The sequence below is a fragment of the Odontomachus brunneus genome, unplaced genomic scaffold (genome assembly GCF_010583005.1).
Source record: "Odontomachus brunneus isolate Ranch 3 - 2012 unplaced genomic scaffold, Obru_v1 Obru_scaffold_012, whole genome shotgun sequence".
Taxonomy (NCBI): Eukaryota; Metazoa; Arthropoda; class Insecta; order Hymenoptera; family Formicidae; genus Odontomachus; species Odontomachus brunneus.
This window is the reverse complement of record NW_022639462.1, coordinates 1524890-1545784: the sequence shown is the minus strand read 5'-3', so window position 1 is coordinate 1545784 and position 20895 is coordinate 1524890. Positions and strand designations below refer to the sequence as shown.

Sequence of the window (20895 nt, the reverse complement as noted above, 5' to 3'; positions counted from 1 at the left end):
GGGAGGGGGGGGGGGGGGTGAGAGAGAGGAACGTCGGACACATTATAAGTAGTGCGGGCTAATATGAATTACACGGTCGCGATGCTAGGGGGGTGTTCATGAAAATAACTCCGCGCCACGCTTTGTGCGTGTGACGTGCGACAGAACGTCGCGTCGCGTCGCGTCGCGCCGCGTCGCGTCGCGTAGGCGCATCCATCATTCCGGCAACCGGCTATCTCTCCTGGACGATATACGCGAGATTGAGACGAAGATACGAAAATATAGCCAGCCGTGGCGAGATGAGTTCGTGATAGAGCTCATCCGTTAAGGAAACCCCGATCTCTCTCCGCCGTATATTGACTGAAATTGCGCCACGGTTGTTTCTCTCTACCTCTTCCTGGAAACAGGATTTCAATTCACGATCGTCGTGATTTTCGCATGAATAGAGAATAGTTCTCCGCGAAGTGAAAGGTCGTCGAAAATGTTGAGGAGATCTTGAGATTTCGATGAAACGACGGTCGTTCTTCTTGATAATAAATGCACAGCGTGTAATTCGAAGGTGGTTTGCGCTGAAGGCGCGCGTCCCTTCTCCTGGTTGATAATTTAATTATCGGTCGGAAGGAGAGTTCTAGACGTGAGAGGCACCGGGTGCCAAAAACCGTTTGAGTCGAGGAACTCGTCGCGAGCGAACGTAGAGGCACAGTCAGGCTGAAAAGAGCTAGGTTTTACCAGCAGTCTTGTCGGGCAATCGTAAAAACTAAATCGACGCGAACCTGGCGTCCGACATGAAGAGAGGAAGAAGTTCTAAACACAGTTTGTTCATGTATATTTCCAGCGGGGTTCCAAACTACGACAATCTGTCCAAGTGGTGTCTGTTATTTTTCAAAATATCGCAAAGCAGCCGATGGTATTCGAAAGAGGAAGTTTCGTCGGCGACAAGAAGATTGCGACATTCTACGATTTAATAAATTCCAAAATAGATAAAAACTGCCTCATTGTTCTGGCAATTTTCGTTTGTTTTCACAAGCACATCACAAGAAATGACAGACACCCCTCTGATAGAATTTATAAGTGGTAGATTTGAATCTTCTGAGATACAATGGATACAGACGGTGCTCTTCCGACTTTGGCTGTTCTCGAGATATTTCGAATAACTTCTCATTCGACGCGGGGCTTGACAATATCTCCTTTAGAGATTTTCTCGAAGTTGAGAAGGAACTCGTCTACCTCCGTTACGAGTTGAAATATCGAGACGGAGAGATCACAGGCGTGGCTGACAGTATGGCCAATAATTTACGCGAAACTTATACGTGCCGGCATGTTTCGCGGCAATCGATTTCTTACATTGGGACATCTCCAACGTCTTTGTAACCCGTAACCAATCGTAACCCGATTTGGTTTCTTTCGAGTGGAATGCGCCTTCTCTTGAAAATTTATGCCTCATAACTTTGCGTAGAAGTTTACCGAAGTGGCACACATCGGGATATCTCGTTGTAATCTCGTTTGATCTCGTCGATAATAATCTCGTTGATAATACAAAATAATTCTTTCACATATGCCCTGACGCAAATGCGTTCTCGTTCTTTTCGCAGATATAGGAAGTATCTGTACGACTACGAATGCTCCAAGGAACATTTGTCCACTCCGGAAGAACTCCAAGTAGCCATCGACGGGAACCGTCGCGAGGGTCGTAGAAGCAGTTATAGCACTTATACAGGTAACGGCGGCGGTGAAAACTCGGTGGTACCTCGCGCGCAGCACATTACGAATCAGTTGGGACTGACGGCACCGCAAATCACGCTTCCACTGATAGCTACGGCAGGACATCACAACATGCTGAATGGGAGCGCCGGCCACAATCCGCTATCGCATCTTCACATGCCGCCCCAAGGAAATTCTCTCGGCCAAGGAAACAGTGAGTCTCTTTACGATCTGTTGGAACAATTCGATCAAGTAGATCTATAAGATCAAGTAGATCAAGTAGATTCGAAAACAAATGTACGATTTAAATGACAAAGTACAGTTAGCGAGCTCGAAAAGGGCCGACAATAAATGTCGAACGCATTCACGTATTGCACGCATTGCATGTATTGCACACATTCATGTACTTCTCTGTAGAGAAACGAATCTTCTGATTGAAGACAGACGTAACTGTAATTGGAAAATACTTAAAATTTAACTTAACTCGACTTCCGCGCGACTCGATCTTACTATTCGTACACGGAAGAAGTTATGGTTGATCCACACATAAATCTGGTTGTGCCAATCCGATTCAATACCGAATTTGGTTGGCATAATCAGATTTATGTGTGGATCAATACTATTTTTTCCGTATAGTTCTTTTGCAAGAAGAAAAGAAACGCAAAAAATTGGAAAACTGTATACTTACTGTAATTACAATGTAACGACGATTAATACATCCTTACCTTTATTGTTTACGAAATTGCACTAATTCGTAATAACGCTTTCTGTAACCGCAATTTCTGTTTCAAGTGAAAAGTTTAATGTCATATCAATCTCGTACGACGTTACGTAAAACGGAGATAGAAACGCCGAGACCTCTACGGAGCAATTAAAATAGAGAAAGAAGCTTGAAAAAAGGGGGCGTAGAGATAAAAGGATGTTAGAATACGAGCGCGGGAAAGGAAATTAAAAAAAAAAGAAACAAAAATTACGAAAACACACACAAAAAGAAACGGAAGAAAGGAGCGAGAGAAAGTGAAAGAGAGAGCGAGAAAGAGAAAGAGCAAGGGGGAAGGGAGAGCAGAACACGCGGGTTTATTTTAAATCGGTAGTTAGTGCTGCTTGGGGCCTCCCCAGAGATGATGATGCGAGAGCGAAGGAGGCGTAATTGATTGTACGATTCTCCGGAAGACAGGCGTTAACGGATGACTCTCGCTAACGAGCATTCCTATTTCCCTACCCTTTTCTTCTTCTCTCTTTCCACTTTCTCGCCGCTCCACGGCCGACGACGATCCGGATAACGTCGCGCTTCGATTGCATTCTACTATGTGCTTCTCGATCGCGACGATCCCGCGGATCCGAGCGTTCTGCATCTCTAGATACTTACGAGCATCCGATTGTTATTCGCATTGTTATTGCACAAGTGACCGTAATGCCGATGGCATCACGAACAATTTTTCATACATTCACACTATCACACGAAACACTTTGGCATGCATACTGTCCAATTTATTCAAGTATACTGAACATTGTACACTTGGGGGTTTTCTTTTTTTAATATAGCGATCGTTCATGATATGATTTGCAATTTGCTCATAACTGTCGCATGTTCGTCGACGCTAATAAGCTTCGACGTGCGCCGATCATTTGTCGCGATCATTTGTCCATCTATCGAATTTTTCGCTTTTGTTACGTATCCGCAACGTCATCTTGAATAAATTGGTCTTCAATCAACGAGTGTCATACGAGACACCGTACAAATTTTCGATGTTCAGTGACGTCGGTCGATGGCGCGCGGCCAATGAATGAAACTTTGTTATTTTAATTTAGTATGCCACGAATGTATTAGATCGCTGATTTGGAAAGCTGCGATTAACGTAATATCAATTAGCTCACATTGTTTACATATACATATATGAGAAAGACAAACAAAATACACACATATATGCATACTAATACACGTCAATGTTTTTTGCTTTCTTTGATATCCTGATATCTTTGACGATTACATAATTATTACAACGAAGCAGATGGTACTCTACAAAACTCATGTGGTTAAAGAACTTAATAGATCTGTTTTTCACATTATGTTACCGATATGATTTTGATTTGCACATTTTGTGGAAAGCGACATTAAGAGATCCAAGTACAAAAGGAAAAGAAAGAAAAAATACAAAATTTTTTGCTTGAGTTTACTGTCAAAATCGAATCGTGCTTGTTGTAATGGTTAGATCAATTTTAATTTTGGGGCAAGGAGAGCATTATATGACGATAAAAATGATGACGATATTTTCTTATTATTTTATACGAATGCCACACATTGATAATTATATCGCTGATGCTTATCTGTGACTGCTTACTTGATGCTTATCTAGTAATCTGTAATGATACGTAAGATAATTTGACGTAATGATTGTGAGTTAGTATCGCATCATTTTAGTTCGTACCTTTCCAGTTCAAGGTCCAGTACCTGGTCAGACACCTTCGACCGATGTCGTCCTTGAATACATTAAGCTATTCAATTTATCGACAAAGGAAGACGCGGGTACACCGTCATCGTTAATGTACCGACAAAATGCATGCATTGGTAATGGGTCTCCGGGAGCGACGTCACCACCACGGGACAGCACCGGATCCAACCCTATGGGTTCTATGGACGTGATAAAGTCTTCGTGGCTATACAATAGTATGTATTCAGGCAGGTCGCGGCAGTTATCCTCGCCCCCACGGAATCAACCACGGTCTCCGGTGCTAGGAAGAACCCGGTCGCCGGGTCTACTGAGATCCCGTTCACCGATCCCGATACGCCGACATTCGCCGGTACGAAGATCAGGCAGTCCGGAACCGCAAGCTTTGGATCTGGTTCGGTAAATAGAGACAGGATCTTCTTTTCATTTGTGGCGTATAAAGACACACTTTCTTACATCAATTTACATCCGCAGATCACCGGGACGTTCTCCTGCTATACGAAGCCCGCCAACCTTGCCGGGCGGCATCATCCACATGGGTAGGAACCAGCAGTTGTCGGCAGTGCCAAGCCATTCTTCTGCAACGAGAACCCAGGATGAAGAAAATGCACACAACAATTATATCACGATCAACTGCCAATCCACGCGAAGTAAGTCGGACGGTCTCCCTTTACCTTTATAATATTTATTAAAAAGCATACGTGCTATATACTTACATGTTATATCAATATCAGTGGCATGAAAGAAAAAATAAAAAGGATATTTACTGGTTTGCTCAACTTATTTACTCTAGTACAAAAATTATATCAACTCATAGAGTCAAAGCAATTCATCGAAATATATATATACCGGGACGTTCATCAGCCGTACAAAGTACACTATCCTTACTAGGTGATATCATTCACAAATGGACAGACACTGGTATTCGTCAGGAATGCCAAGCCATTCTTCTGTGATGAGAACAAAACAAGGACAATGGGCACAATAATTATATCACAATCAACTATTATTTTACGCATAATCTATGCTGATGCTATTCGTTGTACACATTTATGAGTTTGTAGAGTACTTTGATAGATATGAAAGATATAAAAAAAGAGTAAAACTTTTGTATATATTCTATATATAACAATAATTATATTCTTATTTCTGTCTTTTTCAGGAAATAGTCTTGGTTCTCTATCCATTTGCGCGACTTTCGGCGGTATTGTCTACGAGGGAGTCCTGTTACCTCGAGACGACAATGAACCGTCGTCACAGAGAGCGACGCCCGAAAACACCCAGTGAAGAGCGTCGCCAAGCTCCTCCCGTACGACACAATAACATTGCGCAAACAAAACAGAGGTGTCATACGGGACCGTACTCATTTCCCGAAATTCAATAGAACAAGTCTGTCGTTAGTCAGATTTTTTCACAGACAAAAACTTGCGAATTAAAACTTGCAAAAAGAAGCAACAAGAAAATAGACCGGCACTATCCAGATGATAATAATAAGCTGCTACATTATAGATGTATATATTTGTAATTTCATTTTTATTTTATGGAGATTAGTAAAGACTATTAATTTAAAGATCAATAAAGACTATTAGTTTAAAGATTAATAAAGACTATTAATTTAAAGACTAGTAAAGAAGTATTAAGGACTTTCTCCAAGTTGTCTGCAATTGGTCTTTTCAATTTTGATAAGTTTTTACCTGTGAAAGTGCACTGCTGTTGACAGCAGAACGAAACGGCTTGATTCTGTGGGAGATGACTTGTAAATACTTATGTATAATATTGAATTACTATATTGTGATACTAGGTATTTGACAAGTTGTTGTATTCAAAAAAACCAAATGTGATAGTAAACAGATAATAATATATGGATCTACTTTAGATATATGTTGTAATATTCAGAGATCCAGTTAACATCGATTACTTACTAAGCACTTGATTTTTTTGAATACAATGTATGATATCAGTGATAAATAGTATAATAAAAAAAAATATATGTAAGTGCTTATTTCTTAATATACATATACATATAATACATATACACACACACACACACATATATATGTGTATGTGTATATGTATATATATACATTCATCTATATTGTACGCCCATATATATTGAGAAACATGGATATTGACGTAATTTACACAAAACATACATATTATCATATTCTCGCAATAATTCAAAATATAACAGAGTTAATTCAATAAAGTAGGAACACATTCTGGTCGCACATTTTATGGATGTTGAATGCTGCCAGTCTGCCATCATAATTTAAAACAGATTTCGTTAAATTTTTCTTGACATTTTCTCAATCCACATGTGTATATAATTTGTATATATTGTTAAACATTTTGTTCATAAATAAAATACCATATGTAGCATTTGCTAAGATCATACTCTGTTTATTATCAAATATATATAGACGTAATAAAAGACTGTTATGTAAAATAGCTTAGGACTAACTTCTTGTTAACATTATAAATAATAATAATTATTCATGCATGTCATTGATTGAAATATATGGATAATATTAATAATTATTAAATTATAAATGATATTATTCATAATAATATCAATATGATTGATGTAATGATTATTACGGGGTCGATCGTATTATATATGAGGAACGTCGTTGTACATACAATTATCATACAGACAGCGCAATCTCCAAGGGATATTCTAAAGTCTACGTCGAGAACATTATATGTTCAAAGAACGTTTCTAGATAGTTTCCATGATGTTTCTTGAAGATTTGTGCTGTCTGGACACACATGCATACAAATTGATCACTGTACATAATCATACACTTTATCATCCAGTTACTATAAAATTAATAAGAAGTTAGTATTATATAACTATTATTATAATTATTATTACATCATACTTTTAACGCGCACGCGCGCGAATACAAAACGTAGCAGGTATAATAACTTAATCAAAATAATCTAATTTTTATTTTGCATGCATCGAGAATACAAGTTAGTTCTTTCCTTTAATTTTTTTATTCGTTTCTTTTATGAAATTTATGATATTCGATTATAGTATTTACACAATGGACTACTCTTCGTGTTTTCACTTTTTGATATGAACAAATAACAAAACGACATGAGATTTATGACGATATTAACAACCACTTTAAGAAAAAACATGACATAACTTTATTAAATATGCTGAAACTTACTAAATAATTGTTTCTCTCACATATACAGATATTTTTAACGTATTTGATTATAATTGTTATTATTGTTATTATTGAACATCGCGAGAGAACGTAAACGAAAATAACAGTCCCACTTTACTGTTTATTCTCGATCATGCGGTTTCTATATATATATATATATATATATATATATATATATATATATATAATATGTGTGTATATATATATATATATATATATATATATATATGACAATATATTTTAATGTATAAATCTTATATATGCTTATATAAGTATCTCTTAGTTTAACTTAGATTAACTTAGATTAAGTATGAGCTATAAGAGATTAAGTTTTCTATTTTGTGTGTAACGTAGTGTGTAAGCTCGTAAAGTTAGTGCAGGCCTGACAAAGTCTATCGAGGCACCGCCTCGTTCCCCGCTTCATATTGCGGGATCCGTGTATCATACGCATGTACACGAAACGCGTGGTACCGTCTTAGCTTTTTTTCTGTTTCATTCGGCAAAAGACACGACGGGTATAGGCTCGTGAAAACTTGAACAGGTCTGCTTTACTGTAATAGAATTATAAATAAATACATGAAGACTGTGTACTAATCATAAATATATCATACGATTACATCAACTCACCTAGTTTCGAACATCAATCAAAAAATTCTCGATAATCGATGTTAATTTTTCCTTTTCTTCCGTACTCGCAAAGCTGTATTGTACAGATAATACAGACAATTCCTTAAGCTGCTCTCTGCCAACGTCAAAGACAGAGCTCAATATCTTCAATTCGTTTGACAAGCATGTGTCAAAAACACCTTTATCATCGGTCTAAAAACAAGGACATCTCTTATAATACCATTTTCCCCTCACGACATTTTTAGCGATATATCTTGAAGTATTTTTCATATACTTACTCCGATAGTTATAGGATGTCCAGCTTTGTACAAATATTTAAAATGATGAGCTGCATATGACGATACTGTTTTGCATTTAACGTTCGATGTCAAGCATAACTCTAGGAACGAAGAAAAGTGCAATAATATGAATATAGACAGCTAATATTCGCTAAAATATTTGTTCATGAAGTTTCTAAAACTTATAGCATACCACTTAAAATAATAAACAAGAAAATTGAAAATGGTTCCATTATCACAATGTTTCTATTAAGAAATCCCTTACCAACAGGAACTTTGGATTGAAGTAACGTGTCAAACAATTGTTCAGAACCTTCTAAACTGGGATGAATACAAGTACAATGTCCCAGTCGGTCGGGTTTAAATTTTAAGATATCAATTGTCTCCTTCTCATTTAGTATCTGTACACATGTTACGTTGTACGTTGTACAAATGTATTATTTTTATTTAATATATTTAAAAAGAATGTAATATTTACCTCTGCACAATGAGCTGCAATTTTAAGACCTGCTTTTCTAGCTATTTTTAATAATTCTAAGAAAGAACCTTCCGCTGTTGGATCGCCACTTAGATCTAAGCCAACAACATATTCTGGATACTGTTTCATAAACTGTATCGCAAGATCTACATTTTCTTTTGCAGACTTGTAACCATGTTTACGATTGATTGATACCAATAATTTCACAAGAATCTGAGGAAATTGAGATTTAGATGTTCTGCAAGATATCAGATACATTAAAACAAACAAAAATAAATATTTGATTAGTACTATGAGATAGCTAATTATTTACTCTAAGGCTCTTATCATAGCTTCAAGATAGTCTTGTTTTGTCATTAACCCTTCCACAGCACGAGGTGTGCTTCTCAATTCCAAATAGATAACATTATCTTCGTGAAATTCTTTTATTACATCGCAAGTAGCAACAAATACAGCTTGCGGTGTAATTGTTAATGCATGAGCTATCTCAAATATCTTAAAACATCTGAAACAAAAAAAGAATATATATTTGTCATATGTTATCAGTGAACACTTTTTTTTAAGTCTTAAAAATATTTTATAAGAAGGTAAGAAAATATATTTTTTCTTATTACTCCGTCAAGGATGACAAATTCCTAATTTCCATAAATGTTTGATCACATGTGGTAATCTGATTATCTGACTGTTGCATCTTATGCAACTTTTGCAGAGTGGTCAAACTTAAAGAACCATTCAAATGTGCATGCAGTTCCTAGATAACAAAAAGAAGCAATTAGTTAAATTTACACTAAAACACAAGATTACAGAATTTATTTTAAAGACAAAAATATTTTTTATAATACAAAATAAATATAAATAGTTATATCTATCTTATTAATCTCTTAAACTTATTAAATATGCATATTTATAATATACATAAATATATATAATATATCCGAAGATACATACCACTTTAGGCAACTTTTGACAAAAATCTTGTATATCCATTATACTAAATAATTAATTAAAAATATTAAGTAAAAGATTAAAAAAAATTCAAATAGAGAAGTAGTATTTTCGTTTTACTTTTCAATATTCAAGTATATTTAAGTACATATTCATTCAGAATGCATCTTCTTATTTAGAAGCCTGTTCTTTGTATGATCTTCTGAACTTCACTGCTGAATTGGTGCAATAATTTAGAGTGAGAAAAAATATACTTATCTCACTTTAACTTATTGCACCAGTTCAGCAGTGCAGCTGAAAAAACAGACTATTTGTCTCACTCTAACTTATTGCACCAGTTCAGCAGTGCAGCTGAAAAAACAGACTATTTGTCTCACTCTAACTTATTGCACCAGTTCAGCGTGCAGCCGAAAAGAACAGACAAATAACTGCACTGTTGAACTAGTGCAATAAGTTAGAGTGAGAAAACATATATTTATCTCACTTCAATATATTGCACCAGTTTAGTAGTGCAGCTACAAAGAACAGGCCTTATGTATACTCAACAAAAAATGTTAGAGTGGAAAGTCACGTAAGAGTTTTATATCTTTATACAAGCTTGAGTGCCATCTCGTGAGTCAGATGTTCAAGTTTCGTATCCCCCTTATAATGCGTGGACGCGGTATAATTCGAAAAAATTTTATTGAAAATTTTATTGAAAAAATTTTATTGAAAATTTTGATATTTAATTCCAACTTATTTTCGTGCAGCTTCGTAAGAAATGAGCGAACTTTACATTTAAAAATATATTTGGAAATTAGAAACTTTAAGTTGTAAAATGCTCGTTGAACCATCTAATTACCATTATTTTTGCGGAATCAATAACTCATTGAATTTGATCGTTTCACAATCGAGATAACTAATACTTCAATTCTTGTGTAATGTATATAATAAAATGCGCAGTTAACAGATCACTTCATTTGCATAAAAATTATAGTGCGATGTTAATTACTGCATTATCATATCCTGTTTATTTTCCTCTGTATATTTCCATACTAGTGAGCGTTTTTATTCTGTCCTTGCTCGTGTCCTGAGTCGGTTACTGTGTGGTCTCGCTGCACTTAAAAAGAACAAACCTATTAAAATAACTTTGTATTTGCGAGCATCTGACAGCACAGTTCTCATCAGTTCCTACCACGTGCGAAGAAGACGATTCAGCGAACTTGTTGCTCTCCAATTTTAGACAGGCACGTCGTGTAGTCAGCCGCCGCGTCATTCGAAAAATGCAGCAGAAAGAGAACCCGACTTGTCTTTCCAGCCCATGACTTTCCTCATTAAAAGTGCAGCTACGTGTCGGTGACGAATAGCGTGATCATTGATGTTGTGAAATAACGAATACATTATTTAATTACGAGAGACAATGGAAGCGTTAATTGTGCAGTACGATCGTTTTGAGAAGAGAATAATGCAGAATGTCGAGCGCAATGGCATACAACATCGGTATGCAGCTAATGTTTCATTATCTCTGTTTCCTTCAAAAGCGAGATAACCTTAAAACATGTATCTTTCATCAGCATCGCAATTGTCGTATTTTATTATGAAGTTGTAGCGAACGCACGTTCGTTGTTTGATATTACTTTGTATACTGTTACCACAGAATTGAAGTCTAACAGAAGTTGAATAAAGTACTTGAACTCCGGAATCATGAGTCATGCATCTCATTTCTTGTTTACAGGTCTAAAGCAAGCACTGGATTATGGCTGGGCACTTTAGTCGGCCTAAGCGCAGCTGTCACGATATTGAAGGAGGAGAATAGTTACTCTGAGATATGTCTGTTTGTAGGAACTACTGGTTTCAGCCTTGTTCTCTGTTCTGTTTGTCTTTACGTGCGACTTTCCATGCAGCAAGTCACAGCGAAAGATTTTCACGCTATATATTTTTTGCCAGCTATTGTAATGTCCATATATCTACTTGCAGCTAACAAAGGTATGTCAATCCGTAGATCATCCTTGAATAATCTACTTACTATCCTGGAGTACAATTCTTTTGGCTATTATTAGGAATATAAGGTCTGTTCTTTATAGCTTAACTAGTGTATACTTCTTGAACTTCAGAAGAAACAGGTATATAGCTGTGACTTGGTATAAAAAAAAAAGAGAGAGAGAAAGAGAACTAGTGCCAGTTCAGCTGCAAAGAACAGACCAGTAGATAGCATGCCATTGATATGCAAGATTCAGTAATGATATGCAGCTGGTTCTGATTACATTTTTATATTGATTAAACAAGAACAGGATTATTAACGAGTGTCACATGGGGCTTAACTGTGGGCAGTTTGGGCACATGGGGTGTCCTGCAACTAATGTCAGCTTTCCCGCATTGCTTCACAATGGGAGAAGCAACGGCAATTATGCATAGTTTTATTTTGTTTTTGATGTCAGCTGTCACAAACTTACCCCTGCGATATCATTTGCCCCCGATTCATGATAACGACATCAGCACAGCTTTGTTACAGGTATTAAAGTGCAAGAATTACTTGCCATAATATAACTTACCTTTTACATTGGCCTAACACATTATTGCAGGTTGGAATATTGTATGTAGTGTCAGTATGTCTCCTGTGTGGATATTTTCCTGTCCTGCATAGCGCAAAATACTTTTACTTAATGACAGTCAGCCTCCTGTGTTTCATAACTCTTCCAATACTTTATATTATTCTCGATCAGAATCCAGTAATGTGGATAATTTCTTTTGTTTTTAGTAGTCCTAAACGGGTAAGTAACATACACAATGTTATATTTGATTTATATTATTAATTTTTCTTATATCTGTATGTTACATCAGCGATTCATAGAAATTATAGATTGTTGATATGACATACAGATATAGTATAAAAAAAACAAAAATGCTCCTTGCTAATTTCATTTCTTTTAATTTTGAATATTGCAGGTTGCATTAGTTATTTATTGGGCGATATGTGTCGTGTTAAGTATTTTCATCATAATATGCCAAATTTCATCAAAGTCTCAAGCCACAACTTCAACCAGAAAGAATTTTCACATCTTGGCTGTATTTGTATATATCCCTGGTATGATATACGATACTCCGATGTTGTATCTTGCTAGTGGTGTGATATTTGCGCTGTGTGTTGCTCTCGAGGTATGTTGCATTCTCATTGCATTTGTCTGCCTATTGTATTTGTAAGTCTCGTTTGTTCTTGATGCGGTAATTGTCAACGAATTTTAGGTGATCAGATTTTTGAAAGTACCACCTCTGGGGAAAGTTTTGCAAGAGGGATTCGTTGTATTCGTCGATGAGAAGGACTTTTTGCTCTCTTTAACACCTTTGTACCTAATATGCGGTCTATCGTTTCCACTCTGGATGCCAACCAGTAATTTGACATTGCTAGCGTTATTGAGCGGCGTGTTGACAATAGGAATAGGCGACTCAGCAGCAAGCTTGATCGGCAGCAAATGGGGTTCGCACAAATGGGTGGACACAAACAAAACCATCGAGGGCACCGTTGCATGCGTGTTTTCTCAAGTTTGCGTAATATTCGCTCTAACCTGCTGTGGTATATTTCTTTTCATACATATTTCCAACGTTTTTTTGTTCCTCCTGACAAGGCTATTAATTATTCCTATTTATTTATATTTTACCAGGTTTCATGGATAGTTATTGGTTATTGCTCAGAAGCGTGTTGACGGCTGTAGTGATTGCGTTGATCGAGGCACGCACAGATCAGGTAGACAATTTGGCTCTACCGTTGTTGATGTACGTGTGTTTAATGTTATAAACATATACGTCATTTTCCCAAGTTCGATAATGACTCGGTAACTTGAATTAGTTTGCTAAGAAGCCATGGCAATCGTATTGCAGTCATTTTGTAGTAGAGTTTTAATTACTTTCCGTATTAGGAGAAACATATACAAGTGACTTTTTGCGGATCGCTTAATATTCTTTAGCACGCTGTTGAAAAATGTGCAAATTATATTTTGACTGATATACACACACAATCGTATATTAAGATGCTGTTCTGCGCACAGATAACTTATCGTAATCGAAAATCGTGAAGGGTTTTGAGCGTTATCGTTAATTAGCGTGGTGATCGCTAAATGTCGTGAACGATTGGCATTACTTGTTAGAAATACAAACAAATGAAAATGCAGTCATAAATGTGATTAAGCTAAGTGATAATGATGTACAAATGTCCATACATATGAGTCAAGCGCGGTGTTATGTATATATCAATGTAATATATATATATAATTTATATATTTATCCAAAGATTTCTGAACCATACAATGTGCAAAGAACTGCATTATATTAAATATTATCGACCTAATTGTGAATACGTGGACCGACGAAGGCGGGTGTTGTATGTCGCATTTAAGCTTCACTAATATACACTTGCTATTGTAATATTTTAAGGTTTATGAGACACCGATAAATGTGCCTGACCTATTTCGCCCATTCCCAACAAAGCATTCTCTTGTACGCTAGCTTTGTGAATTTTTTGACAAAGTTGTTAATGTGAATAAAGTATTTTTCTAATTATGTAATTATTGTCGTCCTTTCTCACATTATCTCTTCTCACGAAGAACAACTATGCATCAATTGCTTGGAAATTTCAGCTAACTCCAAATTATTTGTCGCTAGCTGAGCAAGATCAGGGTTACCTGCAACCATTGTATACTCATTTCACTACCTGAAGCAGATTTTGCTGATTGTTGAAATGAATATTGTGTAAGATATTAATTTTCTATGGTAATTAGGAATTTATTTGTAAATATTTGTCCACTGTTGATACTGTGACCTCCTTGCTGTCTGACATTAAAGCACTTAATGTATCCTTGTCAAGAACAATACTGAACATCTCATTGGGAAATTTTAATTGAGTGGCATCCATATATTCATACACCAAAACTATGATTGTATCATTATTTATATTTTGTATTTGTTTGATGACAGTGTGTGAGATAATGATATTAATAATATTTCTAAGAAGATAGTTTTACAATATATTCATTAAGAATAATGTTAACTATTAGAACTATCTATTGTTTAATTTTACAACAAATCTTAGTTGCAATTGTGTATAAGCATATTGCAAAATGAATATTTACAAAAAAATTATATACTTTTAACTAACATTGTATTATTCAACATTGTACTATTTTATGCTAAGTGACATATTTAGCATAGAATTTTCATAACATTTTCATAACAATAATTAAAATGTCATCTTTGTCAACTCTGATATACTTTAAAAATATCTTACACAATATTGGATATTTTTATCTCATCATATTCAATTATATGAAATTTTATCTATTATGTTTAATCATATTTAAACAAAAAAAACTAATTAGCAACATGTGATAATCCAAAAAATTGTTTTAAAATTATTAATAATATTAGAACGATTTTTATATCATTCAAAGGCTTTTTTGCTATATTTTGTAAAATAATGTTTCCCGTACTGAGAATATGTAGGACATTTGTGCCAGAAAAAAATGATATAAATTTGTAAAATTTATCATACAGATTAAAAAATAAAATCACCTAAATATTTTTTGTAGAATTTAGTACTTTAGTTTGTTAAACGAACATACATTAGACGAAAATGTTTTCTGTGTTTGTTACAGCTCTTTTAAGAGAGTGTTATGTTTATTTTTTTATGATGATAAAATAAAAAGACGTTTAATACGCCGTTGAGTAGTACTTGATGAAAAGAAGGTGTGTCCCGACTCATTACGTAGTCATATCACGATTTCAACCTCCAGAAAGTGGCGGCTCGTAGCGACAATTTTGGAACTAAGTTGCAACGTCACACGTGGAAATAACGGGTTTAATAATGGGCGCATTCAGTAAAAAAAGCGCTCAGTGAGCAATGAGCGATTATTTGTTCTTACTATTAGATCCCTGAATCTAGACCAATTACATTACGAATTGCTTATCTTTTGACCAATTACATCGACGAATTGTGCAACTGTTGAGCTGCTGAATGCAGCCACTGTCTTAAACCCCTTATTTGCTGGCTTAATGTTTGGTTGGTAGAATTTGTCTTATGTATGCCATCAATGGGCATCCCTTTCGCAGGATGGCCGTTGATTTTAATACCAGAAATCTGAATGTCACGTCTTGCGTAAGCGTACCTCCCTTCCCGATATTTATTTCATGTTCCTCGAAGTTGGAGGAGACATATTTAGTACAAATCTCCCCGTCTCTTTAAACTATGACTTTAAACTGTCCATTCCTTTTTCTTGTCTTCCTGTTAATGTTGAAATTGGCAATAAGATTCTGGCGCTTTCCTCAAATGATCCTACGAGCCTCAACCTTCTGCTTCAACCTCCTTTCCGGATAAATTCTTTCAGAACCTTTTACTTTCATACAAGCTTTTTAATCGGCGAATTTACTTTATGGACGGTTCCAAAAACGACAAAGGAAGAGTCGGCTGTACCGTTTTTTCTCCTGACTCCAATTTGGTACTTAAGTTTAACCTAGGAGGAATCTATGATATTTGAGACTGAAGCACTGGCAATTCTCCATACAATGGGAACTATAGCTGAATCTACACCCCCTGATTAGTCTCAGACTCGCTAAGTGTATTAATGGCACTTCCCATACAGCACAGTAATGTTGAATCAATGTTGAAAGAATGTTGAATTGCAACAATGTCAATATTGCAGCAACATTGAGAAACATTGAATCAACGTTGCACAAACCTTGATGTAATGTAAAAATGTCGTGTTCGAATCATTGCCGGGAATGTTGAAAGTAAATATTGTGTGTTTGTCATGGCGAAATATCATCAAATAAATATCCAGAATGAGAGATATGTTGTGGCACGGGCAATGGGAAATTTCTGGAAGAATATCGCGCGTTCGTTATTGTCGAAGGATAGTGTTGTGCGCGAATATTGTCGCAAGTGCTTCGGAAGTAAAGGATCGTCTATAATGCAGTTGCAATTATATTTAAAAATTGTAGCATTAGTCTGTGAATCGATCATGTATTCATTTACTTTGCGTAAACTCGTGAAAAATGCCCTTATAGAAATATCATACTAAGAATCATTGATAATTACTTATTTTCAGTATTAAAAATACTGGATAATAAGTAATTATCAATGATTCTTAGTATGATATTTCTATAAAGGTGAAAAGTTTCATTAACGAGTTCGAGAGAACTTTTCAATTTTTATTAGTTTACGTGAAGGAAATAGACACATGATCGATCACAGATTAAGGCTACGACTTTAAAATGTAAATTTGACTACATTGTAGACGATTCCTAAGTCTCGTGCACGGAAAAAAAAGATTTGATTGAATTAACCAAATATCTGGTCAAATATGAATGATTCAGAAATTCCGATTGAAGTAATCCGAATTGTATTTAAGTTAACAAACAAAAGTTAAAAACAAAAGATTTTTGGTAGACTAACCAAACAAGTCTGGTTATTTAACCAATTTGGTTAACATGTTTGGTTAGTTTACCAAAAATCTTATTAACTTTAACAGAATTCGGGTTACTTCAATGAGAATTTCTGGATCGTTCATATTCGACCAGATATTCCCTTATAGAAATATCATACTAAGAATCATTGATAATTACTTATTTTCAGTATTAAAAATACTGGATAATAAGTAATTATCAATAATTCTTAGTATGATATTTCTATAAAGGTTTGATTAATTCAACCAAACCTTTTTTCCGTGTGCGTTCATTTTAACGAAATATCGTCAAATAACGGCTCGAACCCTTATAGAAATTTAATATTACTCAATAATAAATTGGCCAGTTATTTTTAGTAATTTTATTACTAGTTACTATAGTAACAAGTAATAAAACTATTAAAAATCATTGGCCAATTTATTATTGACAGTATTAAATTTCTATAAAAGAAGTGAGTATGTCACGAAATGGATAGTCAGGAATTCAAAGGAAAATATCGCACATTTATTATCGCCACAAGTAAATATTCAGAATGCCACAACAGAGCAACTGGGAGTCAGGGATGCATTGGTGTCAGTGTCAGAATCAGTGTCAGTAACAGCGACAGTGTTTGTTTCTGTTTTTCTACCAGAGTAAGTTCTAATCGGCTTCTGCTTTTCTGTTTCGTGCTTTCGGTTTTCTAAATTCTTCCTAAGAATCAATATCAAGGTTTAAAATCTCAAGTGTGAATATTTAAAAGCCAGCCGAGTCTTATACTACGTAGCCAGTGAAATAATCCGTACATTCTCTGAAGATGAACTTAAATATAAGATCCGACTATGAATACCTGCTTACGTACCATGATGGAGCAACCGACTGGCTAGAATGTTCGATAGAGAGATGAGGACAGAGTCTAACGACGCGGAACAAGGTAGGAGAATAGCTTGCACAGAGTTAAATTAAATTGCGTATACCTGCGGTCTCATCAAATTCTGATCGCTTTGTAACTTTCGCAATTAATAGCTCGATTATGCATACAGCAACGTTAATAAACGAGTTGTATGCACAGATATCTATATTAAACTAGATTGCTAACAGGCTATCTAAAAGCATATAACAGCTTGCGTCCGATAGGTTTTCCGGTGTATGCGAGAAAATGGCCGCTACCGCCACATATTTTCATTACGTTTAGTCATAAAATTCTTTTGTTGAAAATAAGCAGAATAAATAACGTCCAATACCATCTATTTTTTTTTTACGATATTTTCTGATGTAATAAGATGCTGGCATTTTTGGTTTTACGACAGTGATTTAACGGTCACGTTGACTCACATTGTATGTTGTAAGTACTCACACAAGTGACACATCACACACACACTGGACCGCCGCCATTTTCTCGTATACAGCCGGAAACCTTATGCGACGCAAGTTCGAAGCCTCAGTTAGTAATCTAGTTTAGTATAGACATCTGTGATTGTATGACAATAACGTTATATACGATTGTTGACAATTACGTTGATTTTGGATTCGATACTTATCACATTGATATATTCAATTCCGCTTACTTGGTGACTCTGCATTATCGGATCGGTCTGTTACAAATTTACGTCATTAAATTCTCAGCAATAAAGCTACGTCGATGCGATTAAAATTCTTTATATTTTGTTTATAGACTCCATTCACAAAATAGTATTGATAATACGATTGCTACTAGATAATGAAATGTCTCTTTTTATACACGGTGAAATGTGATATGCTATTTCCATACACGCAAGTCCAACAAATACGCAAACTTCTCGATTTGTAAATTGATATTATCATTATTCACGTCGAGCAACTTAGAATTCTACTTTTAATTGTTCTATTATTATTATTATTTTAGCATTTTATTTCATATATCCTTTGTTTTATGGAAAAAGTGTTCAAACCATGTATATATATAGACATAATAGCCTAAATATATAATGCAACTGAACTATTAAGATTTTCTTTTCGTGTAAATATTATTGATATATTAATTACTTAAAGAAACAGAAATTACGCAGAAAATACGATAATCTAACGTTGCGATAGTTTTATGATTAGAACCTGTTAGTAATACAATTGCATTGCGTGTTAACGCTATTATAGGGGTACGGAACTGAATAAAAAGTATTAAGAAACAAAGTATAATATAAAATATAATACATATAATAACATATCTAATGTATACAAATTTTTATCATGCATACAAACAAAATAAATACATATGAGTCAAATAATGGCGAAACGAGCTAAATAACCAGAAGTGCCATGAATTTCTCCTTGCCTAAATTGATAGTACATGCCGGGCCCAGATATTTTTATGTCGACGGGAGTAATCATTTATGAAGAGACGTTTATTTTAGCGTTTTATTGACCACACAGCCTTAAAATCTGCTCACGCACAGTATTTCCTCGTACGCCGCATTCTTTAGCCTATAATATAATGTTTACGAATGCTTAAAAAACACCGATGCTTTATTAATTCGGCGTAACGTAAAGGTATGATCTACACTGTACATAATGTGTCAAAATAATTACAGGCACTACGATTAATGATGTATACGTTATAATAGTGTTAAATTAATAATAATATCGAATCAATTACGATTAAACTGTTTCCATGCGCCGCTGATGTTGTCTGTTTTTGTCAAGACTTGCTTAATTGCTGAAAATACTATCGGAAAGCATGCTTGTGATCAACACGGCGCCGAGATTTTACCTAATTGCACTAGTCACGAGCTGATTTGTCATTAGCCAGGTAAGAGTTTGTCTTCCGTAATTTTCGCAGAACAATATATGTGGCTGCAGTCTTTGAAAAATTAGAGTATCTTTATTGTAACGTACAGTAGTTTACTTATTACGTAACAACGGAAAAATACGAGAGGATCTATCAGAAGATTTCGAGAAAATTAAATAACGAATTAACAAGAACGATGATTTTCGAGCATTTCGTGTCGACGATCATTATGTTACAGTTGTCTGTCGATCCCGGGCAATCTCCTACGTTATCCCTAATCCTGAGGGATTATCTCCGAGACTGATGCCGTCTCGATGTCCGTTTATGCGAGCGGGACAATTTTGGGCCACTGATTGTTTCGCTGTTCTGTTCAGAGCATTGAAATACATACTACTTGGAACGCGCGCTATCTCTTGAATGTTGCAGGATGAGAGAGAGCATGTAGATCTTAAACAACGCTCTGTCTTTGTCTAGTATAGTCTGAATCAAAAGCTAAGTCAGTTGATTTCTAAACATAAGCTGAATCTCCGAATTAGGAACCATCTTTGTTTTGTTTTTCTTAATAATAAGTCGATAAGTGAATACTAATAAATGAGAAAAAATATATATATATATTTTTTTATATCTTAAACTTTTGTTCATAAGCTTAAGTCATTGCCATTCAGTGGCCACTGCTTTTCATATTATCTCTAATTTTTAGCTTGGATTGTGTCACATTTTCCCCACTTTCGACTATACTATCCACCAACCAGACAGGATAAGAAAGGAAACAAGGAGCCTCTCTCTCATCCCGCACTCCTTAAGAAGCAGCGCGCGTTCTAGGTAGTATATATTTCAGTGGTTCAGAGTCCACGAGAACGACAGACGGATGTACGTTGTGTATCGCTATGTACTACTTATTATAGTCGTTTCTTATGTGTGTGTATATATATATATATAATATATATATATATATATATATATATATATATATATATATATATATATGTATGTATGTATGTATGTATGTATGTATATGTATATATGTGTATATATATATATATGTGTGTGTGTGTGTGTGTGTGTGTATATATATATATATATATAT

At 35.1% G+C, this 20895-nt stretch overlaps 3 protein-coding genes and 1 long non-coding RNA gene across 7 annotated transcripts in view; 2 read left to right on the top strand and 2 right to left on the bottom strand.

Annotated features, from left to right (window-relative positions):
* LOC116840813 (AT-rich interactive domain-containing protein 3C-like) overlaps positions 1–7931 on the top strand; it is a 170159-nt gene extending 162228 nt beyond the window's left edge. The window contains exons 7-10 of the mRNA XM_032808036.1: positions 1572–1894; positions 4361–4529; positions 4605–4780; positions 5293–7931. Of these exons, the coding sequence (XP_032663927.1) occupies positions 1572–1894; positions 4361–4529; positions 4605–4780; positions 5293–5417 (793 nt within the window). The 3' untranslated portion in view covers positions 5418–7931. The remainder of the gene's footprint in view (positions 1–1571; positions 1895–4360; positions 4530–4604; positions 4781–5292) is intronic.
* LOC116840815 (adenosine deaminase-like protein) lies at positions 1094–10144 on the bottom strand. 4 transcript variants are annotated; one of them, XM_032808042.1, is made up of 9 exons: positions 10137–10144; positions 9641–9683; positions 9307–9443; positions 9006–9197; positions 8693–8930; positions 8480–8615; positions 8215–8315; positions 7937–8128; positions 7709–7860 (listed from the first exon to the last, which is right to left on the bottom strand). In XM_032808042.1, the coding sequence occupies exons 2-8, from the start codon at positions 9677–9679 to the stop codon at positions 7937–7939; spliced, it is 1035 nt and encodes a 344-aa protein (XP_032663933.1). In that variant the 5' UTR covers positions 9680–9683; positions 10137–10144; the 3' UTR covers positions 7709–7860. The 4 variants fall into 4 exon arrangements, with proteins under 4 accessions (XP_032663931.1, XP_032663933.1, XP_032663932.1 ...); XM_032808041.1 differs by lacking the exon at positions 10137–10144 and adding an exon at positions 9758–9980; XM_032808040.1 differs by lacking the exons at positions 7709–7860; positions 10137–10144 and adding an exon at positions 1094–1103 and having other exon boundaries at positions 7933–8128; positions 9641–9980.
* Positions 10145–10610: 466 nt separating this feature from the next.
* LOC116840816 lies at positions 10611–11372 on the bottom strand. Its single transcript, XR_004377420.1, has 3 exons — positions 11254–11372; positions 10812–11166; positions 10611–10736 (listed from the first exon to the last, which is right to left on the bottom strand). It is a non-coding gene; the product is annotated as an uncharacterized LOC116840816 (long non-coding RNA).
* On the top strand, positions 10965–14175 carry LOC116840814 (dolichol kinase). Its single transcript, XM_032808037.1, has 7 exons — positions 10965–11116; positions 11352–11602; positions 11908–12128; positions 12199–12387; positions 12563–12772; positions 12860–13187; positions 13276–14175. The coding sequence occupies exons 1-7, from the start codon at positions 11037–11039 to the stop codon at positions 13407–13409; spliced, it is 1413 nt and encodes a 470-aa protein (XP_032663928.1). The 5' UTR covers positions 10965–11036; the 3' UTR covers positions 13410–14175.
* Positions 14176–20895: the final 6720 nt, after the last annotated feature.